The following is a 9,826-nucleotide window of genomic DNA, read 5'->3' as shown; positions in this document are numbered from 1 at the left end:
AAAGGTTGCAGATGCTGACCCTCTGTGATGCTCACACATCAGCCTCAACCCAAAGTGGAGCCGAGGGTCATATCCATGCTTGTTAAAATCTTTTTGGATGGACAATTTGTAGTCTGATCCTCAGAGCGGTCAAGCTGTTTAATTAGTGTAACTGTGTAAACATACAAGTGTACATGCAGGTCGTTTGCTGATGCAAGGCAGTTTGCCTCAATAAAATGCAGGAGTTACAATCTGATATTACAGGCAGAATATAAAAAATAGAAAATGAACAATATCTGGAGAGTCTTGCAGTGTTGCATCACCATATTTGTTTTTTTTTTTTAAATAGATGATGCAGACTTCTTATGTATTTTGATGCTTTATTAGAATGTTACACAGTTGAATACAGACTGCTTGAAATGAGAAAAAACTTAGATACGCAATACTGTAAAAGCGGATATTTTTACATGACTAATTTTTTGTGCTCGTCTGAGTAAGAAGAGTTGCGCGTGTTTTCAATTCCGCGGAATCAAGATATCAGCTACTGGAACACATGGCAAGCAAAAATATTCTCATGCTTTTGTTTTCACGCTATTTTCTGGTTGCGCAAAATGTGCCAAAATTTCGTCACTGCAAAAATTCCACTTTTACAGTATTCAGTTTGAGTGAATTTGACTGTGAATGATTTCTCTAGTATCAGTCGCCTGTGTGTGAAATAACGATCAGTCCTGAGTCCGCAGGCCAAAGTCCACTGAAAAATTGAATACCTCTTCATATGCTGACAAGGGAATAATATAAAACCTACCTTAATTTTGGAATCATCGAATATGAGATACAAGTAACAAGTAACACACAAGTATCTCCCCAAGCTGCTCTATGGAATCTTTCAACTTTTTTCAGTGTGTGAGAGTTGGCAGCTGTGAGGTCTTTCTTCACAGATTTGACTACTTTTTTTCCATCACCCAAGTCTCTGTAGATTGTCTAACCTTCCCTGAGACAATAAGCCTTGTTTTTATGTAGATTTTGAAAAAGAGATAGTGGAATGTGGGGATGCTTTCATTTGTTGACACTTCATTGATTGTTGGGCATCAGTAACACAGAGAGGTGTAACATCACCCAGACCAATTTCTTTCTCAGAAGGCATGTGAAACAACTACCCCTAAGTTCGTGGAAAATCACCTCTTAATCATACTTCAAAAGCATTTTGTACTCAATGTCCATGTATTATGCATAATTATTATTACATTGTGTTAATCTTGGATGGTCAGAAACATTTTGGCCTTCCAGATAAGTTTCCTGGCAAAGGAGAGAAAAAGCAGGTAATGAATATTGGGCTTAACTTAAACAGGTTATCCTTGACAAGTACGGACACCAAGGTGAGATGTCGTGGGGTGCAGATGATGGCTGAAGTGATGTCCAGTCTTCCCAGAAACCTCCTCAATGAACAGCAAGGTGGGTTGGTCACATTTACTTTAGAGATTAATCTTATGGTGACTTAAAGAACACTAGGACATTATTTTGCTGCAAGCGCACAAAAGGCTTTTGAATATATCATGTGGTAGCCAGCTTATGTTTGGGGGGGAATGAGAGATTTTATCCCAAGTGTTACGACCAAAATCACTCTGAGAATGATCGCACAAAAGAAACAATCAACTGATGTTCAGGCGGTTTATTAACAGTGATATTGTGGGTACAGACTCGTAATCGGTTTTCACATCAGTACAATAATGATCAATAAAACAATTATAAATCGGTAATGGAATCACTTACAGGCAATATCCCTGGAAATCAAATAATCCTTTGAGAATGTCCAGATACGATGTTCGATGCACAAATTAATGGTCCTTGATGCACCGATGAATGATTCCTCCAATGTACATCCAGAGGCACTGATTGCAATAATCCACGTTATAGATCCGGGGTAAAATCCACGATAATGGCCACGGCGAAATGTGCAAAATCCAAACGTTATGACGACCACGTCCAGTTGATGCGTTGAATGATGATTCACTTTATAATGTCCAGCAAGGAATCCAGCCCGTCACAGCTTTGCCGTAATAATGTCCGTTGACACTAAAATATGGAGTCTCTCTTCAATGTAGGCAAATTAATTCTCTGCAGGCAAAATGTCTCCCAGGCCTTATCTCCACAAACACAGTTTGTATAGCAGGTCAGCAGGTAACACAGGACTGACTATAACAAGTCGCTTCAGAGCCAGAAGTGACGTAACTCTCAGAGCAGAGGTGTTGGGTACTCTGCCTACCTCAGAATTTCTCCTGCTTATATACTATCCATTCACCCCTTTCTAGTACATTCTGTAATTTTCTCCAACCTGGGGCCACATACCTGAACATACTAGCAAGTCCAAATTCCAGGAATCCTGGATGACTCACTGCCTAATATGTGCATAACATCATTGCCAAAATTAACTACCAATCACATTGGGTTACAAGGGCAGTGCTTCACTCAGCCAGCACTTCCTAGAATTTTCTGGAATGGGTTAAATCATTCTAGATTGAGTGAGCTATAATGTATTTCCTGTCACATGCATACATGTACTGTAGCTACATTGTATACTATGTAGAAAATTCTCCACTGATCTGGTCAGCCTGTATGTACTATATCTATATCATATAGAATGTTCTCCATTAATCTGGTCACCCTGTGTACATAGACATTAAACAACCATGCATACAGCCTTGATACATGTACATAACTACTTGTGTGTACATTTGTGACACCATCCCCCATGGGAAAAAGAAAACCTTGCCGTAGCAAGGGTTTCTTTTACCTTCACAATTTCTCATTGTTAATTACAACGAATGTGAGGTACAATCCAAGTCAAGCAACAATAATCACATACTATCACATGCCTTTTGAATAGCTGCATTAATTCCATGTTCTCTTTTCATGGATACCATTTACAATGATATTGCTTGAATTTTCTGAAATACATGTAATCATGTCAAACTGTTTTGCATTCATTAGTGGATATGCTAAACACATACACTGTAAGTGATATGAGGTGAAAACTTTTCACCCTTGACTTCTACTGTGCTATCCACTACCTATGTCACACCAACTGACTTTCTGTCATAGCATTCTTTCAGCATGTTGACATGACACACCCTCTGATCTTTTCGTCTGCCTGGTGTACTGATCACATAGTTCACATCATTGAGTTTCTTTTTGACACAGTATGGGCCACTGAACTTGGCTTTCAGTGGTTCACCTTGTATGGGCAGCAGTACAAGAACTTTGTCACCTGGTTTGAAGGTTCGGGCTTTGGCATTTTTGTCTGCCTTTCTCTTCATTGAGTCTTGTGACACTTTCAAGTGTTCCCTAGCTACCTCACAAGCCTTTGAAAGCCTTTCACGAAACTTTGACACATAGTCAAGTAGGTGGACCTCATCATCCTCAGTCATGAATTTCTCTTTGATGAGCTTCAGTGGGCCCCTAACTTCATGACCGTACACCAACTCAAATGGGCTGAAACCCGTTGACTCATTTGGGGAGTCCCTCGTTGCGAACAGCAGGAAAGGGATGCCCTTATCCCAATCCTCGGGATACTCCTCACAAAATGCCCTAATCATTGTCTTTAAGGTCTGGTGGTAGCGCTCCAACGCACCTTGGGATTGGGGATGATAAGCTGACGACTTCAGCTGCTTCACACCCAAACGATACATCACCTCTTGAAATATGCCTGACATGAAATTTGACCCTTGGTCAGACTGCACTTCCTTGGGCAACCCATACCTAGTGAAAAACTGCACTAGAGCATCTACCACAGTCTTGGCAGTGATATTTCGCAATGGGATAGCCTCTGGAAACCGTGTAGACATATCCATGATTGTCAAGAGGTACTTATGACCCGACCTAGTCCTAGGCAAAGGTCCAACACAGTCAACTAGAACCCGACTAAATGGTTCTTCAAACGCAGGTATCGGAATCAATGGCGCCGGCTTCACTGAATGCTGTGGTTTACCAGCCACCTGACATGTGTGACAAGTCTTGCAAAACTCAGCCACATCCACATTCAACCCTGGCCAATAGAAATGCCTCATGATCCGATCCTTTGTCTTTCTGACGCCTAAATGGCCGCCAACAGGTAACTCGTGAGCAATCCTCAAGATCTCACCGCGGTAACTGGGAGGGACAACAACTTGACGGACCACCGTCCAATCCTCATCAGCTGGCCTATGGGGAGGTCTCCACTTCCTCATCAAAATGCCATCTTTGACATAATAGCACTCAGGGACCTTTTCAGCCTCAGCCTCAGAACACGCCGTCTGAGACAAGCCTTTTAACTCAGAGTCTGCCTGCTGTGCTTCAACCAAGGAAGACTTGCTAAACAGCCCATCACTGTTAGCCTTGGAGCCTAATACAGCAACCCCATCATTCAAATCCTTGAAAAAGGTTTCTGCCAACCAAACACCGGAATTCTCCTCCACATCAACAGAATCCGCATCATCTTGAACAGCTCTACGAGCCTGAGACCTAGTCACAACACAATCTGGAAAAATTCCAGGAAACTCCTCTTGCAACTGCTCAGTTTCAGCAACCACCACTGGTTTATCCGAAACAACTGGAGACGCAACCACCTTGTCCCCAGCCAAGTCATTCCCCAACAAAAAGTCAATGCCTGCCATGGGCAACTCAGGAACAACTCCAACAGTGACAGGACCAGAAACTAGGTCACACTTCAAATCCACTCTATACAGTGGTACTGACATATAACTGCCATCAACAGTCTGAATCAAGACTTTTGCATTCACTGCACTATCTGGTGGAAAAGTCATACCACCATCCACCATCAACGACTGAGAGGCCCCCGTATCCCGCAGGATGACTACTGGCTTACCTGCCTCACCAGAAGTACATGGGGTCACCTCACCATCAAACAAAAAGCTACGGTAGCTCTCATCCACCTGCTTAGTCCTATCTTTGAACTTGGGAGATTGACTTTCAATGGCCTGTGTTTCACTGAAAGGGACACTATTTTCGGGTAGGACACTTTTTGACATGACAAATCCCATGTCCTTCTTTGTTTTGTTTTGCAACTTCCAACACTGTGACTTTACATGCCCTGTCTTGTTACAGTGAAAACATTTGATGACATTTGCACTTGTACTGGACCCTTTGTCAGATTGAGGCTTTGGTGCCGATGAAGTTTCAGAACTCGTGCCTTTTTCAGAACCAGCATTCTTTGGATTGCTCGACTGATTTTTGTCTCTCTTATTTCCAGGGAAATTCCTGAAAGGTGGTCTGTTGTCATTTCTGTGGGTCAGCTCATACTCATCAGCCATCAAGGCTGCTTTATGCAAACTTGTCACTTTGTGATCATCCAAATGCGACCTCACACTGAAAACAACACTCTTTTTGAATTCTTCCAAAAGAACAACCTCACGTAGGTTATCAAAATCCTGATCCACTTTCAGGGATCTATACCACCTATCGAACATCATTTCTTTTTCACGAGCAAACTCAACATGTGTCTGGCCTGGTTTGCGATACGAATTTCTGAACTTATGTCTGTACGCCTCTGGCACCAACTCATAAGCATTCAACACTGCCTTCTTGACTGTAGCATAGTCACGTGATTGCTCTTCAGAGAGAGATGAGTACACATCGGCTGCTTTGCCGACAAACACACTTTGAAGGAGCAAGGGCCAAAATTCCTGTGGCCAGTTCAAACTGTTAGCCACCTTCTCAAATGACACAAAATATGCATCAACTCTGTTTTCTTCAAACTTTGGCACCAATCGAATGTTTTTGGCCAAATCAAATTCAGGAGGAGCCCTTTCACGATTTTCAACAGTATGTGCATGAGTCAATTCCATCTCACGTAATTTCAGTTGTTGCTCCACTTCAAGTTTCTTCATTTCCATTCTTTCCTTCACTTCCAGTTCTAGTCTCATCTTCTCTTTCTCTAGTTCTAATTCCCTTGCTCTTTCTCTCTCCTTTATTTCCAATTCTCTCTCCTTCATTTGTAATTTAGCAAGCTCAAGCCGTGTTTTATCCGAAATTTGAGCTTGATCTGGAGTGTCAATTTCTTCTTTGAGCTCCATGTGACCAGCTACCAAGTCAAGAATCTCTGCCTTTCTTACACCTTGTGGAACATCAACATTTAAATGCTGTGCAACAGCAGTCAAATCACATTTGCGTAACCTCTGCAAATCTTTGAGGGACAAATCTGTCCTCTGAACAAATGCCTGAACATCCATTGTACTGATTGACATTGTCACAATGTATTACACACAATGTACAATTGAACAATCAACTCACTGGTATTTTGTCTGTACCAATATTTTAGGTTCCGGAACGTTCCAAATTCTAAGTTTGGCTTTAAATTCACTTCCCGGACAAGCCCCCAATTTTGTTACGACCAAAATCACTCTGAGAATGATCGCACAAAAGAAACAATCAACTGATGTTCAGGCGGTTTATTAACAGTGATATTGTGGGTACAGACTCGTAATCGGTTTTCACATCAGTACAATAATGATCAATAAAACAATTATAAATCGGTAATGGAATCACTTACAGGCAATATCCCTGGAAATCAAATAATCCTTTGAGAATGTCCAGATACGATGTTCGATGCACAAATTAATGGTCCTTGATGCACCGATGAATGATTCCTCCAATGTAAATCCAGAGGCACTGATTGCAATAATCCACGTTATAGATCCGGGGTAAAATCCACGATAATGGCCACGGCGAAATGTGCAAAATCCAAACGTTATGACGACCACGTCCAGTTGATGCGTTGAATGATGATTCACTTTATAATGTCCAGCAAGGAATCCAGCCCGTCACAGCTTTGCCGTAATAATGTCCGTTGACACTAAAATATGGAGTCTCTCTTCAATGTAGGCAAATTAATTCTCTGCAGGCAAAATGTCTCCCAGGCCTTATCTCCACAAACACAGTTTGTATAGCAGGTCAGCAGGTAACACAGGACTGACTATAACAAGTCGCTTCAGAGCCAGAAGTGACGTAACTCTCAGAGCAGAGGTGTTGGGTACTCTGCCTACCTCAGAATTTCTCCTGCTTATATACTATCCATTCACCCCTTTCTAGTACATTCTGTAATTTTCTCCAACCTGGGGCCACATACCTGAACATACTAGCAAGTCCAAATTCCAGGAATCCTGGATGACTCACTGCCTAATATGTGCATAACATCATTGCCAAAATTAACTACCAATCACATTGGGTTACAAGGGCAGTGCCTCACTCAGCCAGCACTTCCTAGAATTTTCTGGAATGGGTTAAATCATTCTAGATTGAGTGAGCTATAATGTATTTCCTGTCACATGCATACATGTACTGTAGCTACATTGTATACTATGTAGAAAATTCTCCACTGATCTGGTCAGCCTGTATGTACTATATCTATATCATATAGAATGTTCTCCATTAATCTGGTCACCCTGTGTACATACACATTAAACAACCATGCATACAGCCTTGATACATGTACATAACTACTTGTGTGTACATTTGTGACACAAGTATGTAGAATGACATGTTGTCAAATTCTTGATCAAAATATCTCTTGATTCAACTAGCAGAGCTTGATGCAGTTTCTTGATTTCTATGGACCAAGTAGATTTGTTTTTTGAATCTTACAGATGCTGTAAAGCTGGAAATAAAATGTTTCATGTACATTGTACACTTCACATTAATTATTGGCATGAATCAAGGTTGGTATACCAGGAAAAGTTTTTGTCTGCATGTGTCGTGCCTTTTGTGCAGTCTTTTCAGTCAGAGTACATTTGTATAGAAAATTTTTGTATTTCAAGAGGCATCAATCCTTCATTCGCACTCCATATTTCTATCTCTCCCTCTCCCTCTTTCTCTCCCACGCATGCAGTCACTGTACTACTGGAATTCTTCTGTGCACGACTCCTGGATCATTATTCCATCACGCCACACACTCTCAAAGGATTTCTGGCCTTGGTATGTATTACTTAGTAAAATTATACAGAAAATACCTCAAGGGGTTCTAGATATGTGTTGCCCAGGTCACCATGAAAAAATTGGTGCAAGGGAAGAAAGTAAACATGCTCTTCTGATAAACTTTATTGTCTAATCTTCACCCATTGTGTGCTTTGTTGTCCAAACTTCCTGGTGTCGAAGGGGCTAGTCATTATAAGTGATGAGAGTGTGAAAATACAAAGGAAAAAAATATAACTTCCTCCATGTAATGGAATTCAACATCAATTCTAATCCATTCTGTTGTCATTCTAGTTTTATCTGCTTTTTAATCTATGATGCCTAAGTATGGGGTATCTGTACATTGTACATAATAAGCAAGTGAAACAATATAAAAATGGTTCTGCAAGTATGTAGATATGTAACTGTTCCAGCAGAAATACAGTGTACTGTGGCACCAGACACAGAATAATGGGAAACAGTAGGACAATTATTACAAAAGGAATAAGATGATGAAGACCCCCAGAACAAGCTAAAATGTGACAGGGTACTAGACTGCAGTGCAAGTTTGACTAATCCAGCGAGAGCATCTTTTGGTGACTTATACAGACAAACATGCCAAACACAGGCACACCATTAAAACTTTGCATCACCAGAGTTCTTGGTCCTTCTCTCTTTTCGCTTTCCTCAGAGCTCTCAGTCCAGGTTCCCAGTGGGATTTGCGACATCAGTCATGACGGCCATCTTCAAAGAGGTCCAGGTCCAAACTTTGGTCCAGGTGGACCGCCGCACAGTCTACAACCTCATGGCAAATCTGCTTCGTACAAGCATGCAAGGTATTTTTTCAGGAGTTTAAGCACTCCAAGCCACACTTTCTCATTGAGAGGATGGTGAGTGATTCTGTTCTTGAAATTGTCTATTGAATCATTGAAGAAGCTCCCTCATACCCAACAATGTTTTGTTTATTGTTGTTAGATAGTTCCCTGAAAGTTTGTTTGAGCTTCAGTACTTTTGCTTTGTTTTGTTTCCAAAGAAACGGATTCTTCCAAGTTTCTGATTGTAAGCCTCAGCAACGCAGTATTAACAAAGCTTGAAGATGCATCATTGCAGCACATCATCAGTACAAATGATATCTTTGGGTGCGTTTATCAATTCTTTTTCTCGGCAGAAACAGGTTTTCCAAACGGCTTTCAAGGAATTTTCACGAATTGATAAACGCAAAGTTGTTTTGAAAGCCCTTTCGGAAAGCCTTTTTGAAAGCCACAAATTTGTGGCTTTCCAAACAGGTCTCCTAAACAGGTTTTCAGAAACCTGTTTGTAAAAGCCTTTTGAAGTTGATGAACGCAAAGCTGTTTTGAAATGGCTTTGTAGTATTGTACTGCAGTTACGAACAATGCACGCCTTATATGACCTCTTCTCCTCGGGTCGAATTGCGCAATGCAGCTGTGCAGTGACAGGCCAGTTATCATGTTCGCGAAGAGTTGATAAACGCAACTATTTTGGAAGCTGTTTCTAAAGGGCTTTGGAAAGGGCTTTTGAAAGCCATTTCAAACAGGGGAAAGTTGATAAACCCAGCCTTTGTCTATCAGCAGATGGTTGTGAACTATTCATATGAATTGTGACCTTAATACCTTGCTGAGGTAAGATGCATGTGATTCTTGTAAGCAAAATGTAGACATTGACTTGTAAAATCATTAGGAGAATATTGTAAATACTATAAGTTTGCAGTCATGTGTGCATTTCTATAGGTTGAATATGATGCTTGCAAAGCTTCATCTGTGCCTTGATAATTTATGTGACATGTTTGAGCTGTATTTTGCTGCTGCAAACTTTGTGTATCTGTTTTGCTTGCCCAACACATTTGCCCAGTATTTTACACCCATCTGTTTAACTTATCGTTCCATGT

The 9,826-nt window shown here is 41.0% G+C and overlaps 1 protein-coding gene across 1 annotated transcript in view; it reads left to right on the top strand.

The window, feature by feature from the left end:
* The first annotated feature begins 1,337 nt into the window (after positions 1 to 1,337).
* The window catches only part of LOC140242180 (MMS19 nucleotide excision repair protein homolog), a 29,098-nt gene continuing 20,609 nt past the window's right edge, over positions 1,338 to 9,826 (top strand). The window contains exons 1-3 of the mRNA XM_072321945.1: positions 1,338 to 1,431; positions 7,859 to 7,944; positions 8,612 to 8,756. Of these exons, the coding sequence (XP_072178046.1) occupies positions 1,377 to 1,431; positions 7,859 to 7,944; positions 8,612 to 8,756 (286 nt within the window). The 5' untranslated portion in view covers positions 1,338 to 1,376. The remainder of the gene's footprint in view (positions 1,432 to 7,858; positions 7,945 to 8,611; positions 8,757 to 9,826) is intronic.

The sequence above is a fragment of the Diadema setosum genome, chromosome 18 (genome assembly GCF_964275005.1).
Source record: "Diadema setosum chromosome 18, eeDiaSeto1, whole genome shotgun sequence".
In the NCBI taxonomy this organism is placed as follows: domain Eukaryota; kingdom Metazoa; phylum Echinodermata; class Echinoidea; order Diadematoida; family Diadematidae; genus Diadema; species Diadema setosum.
Note: the sequence above shows the minus strand (reverse complement) of the source record. Positions and strands in the feature narration are given on the sequence as shown.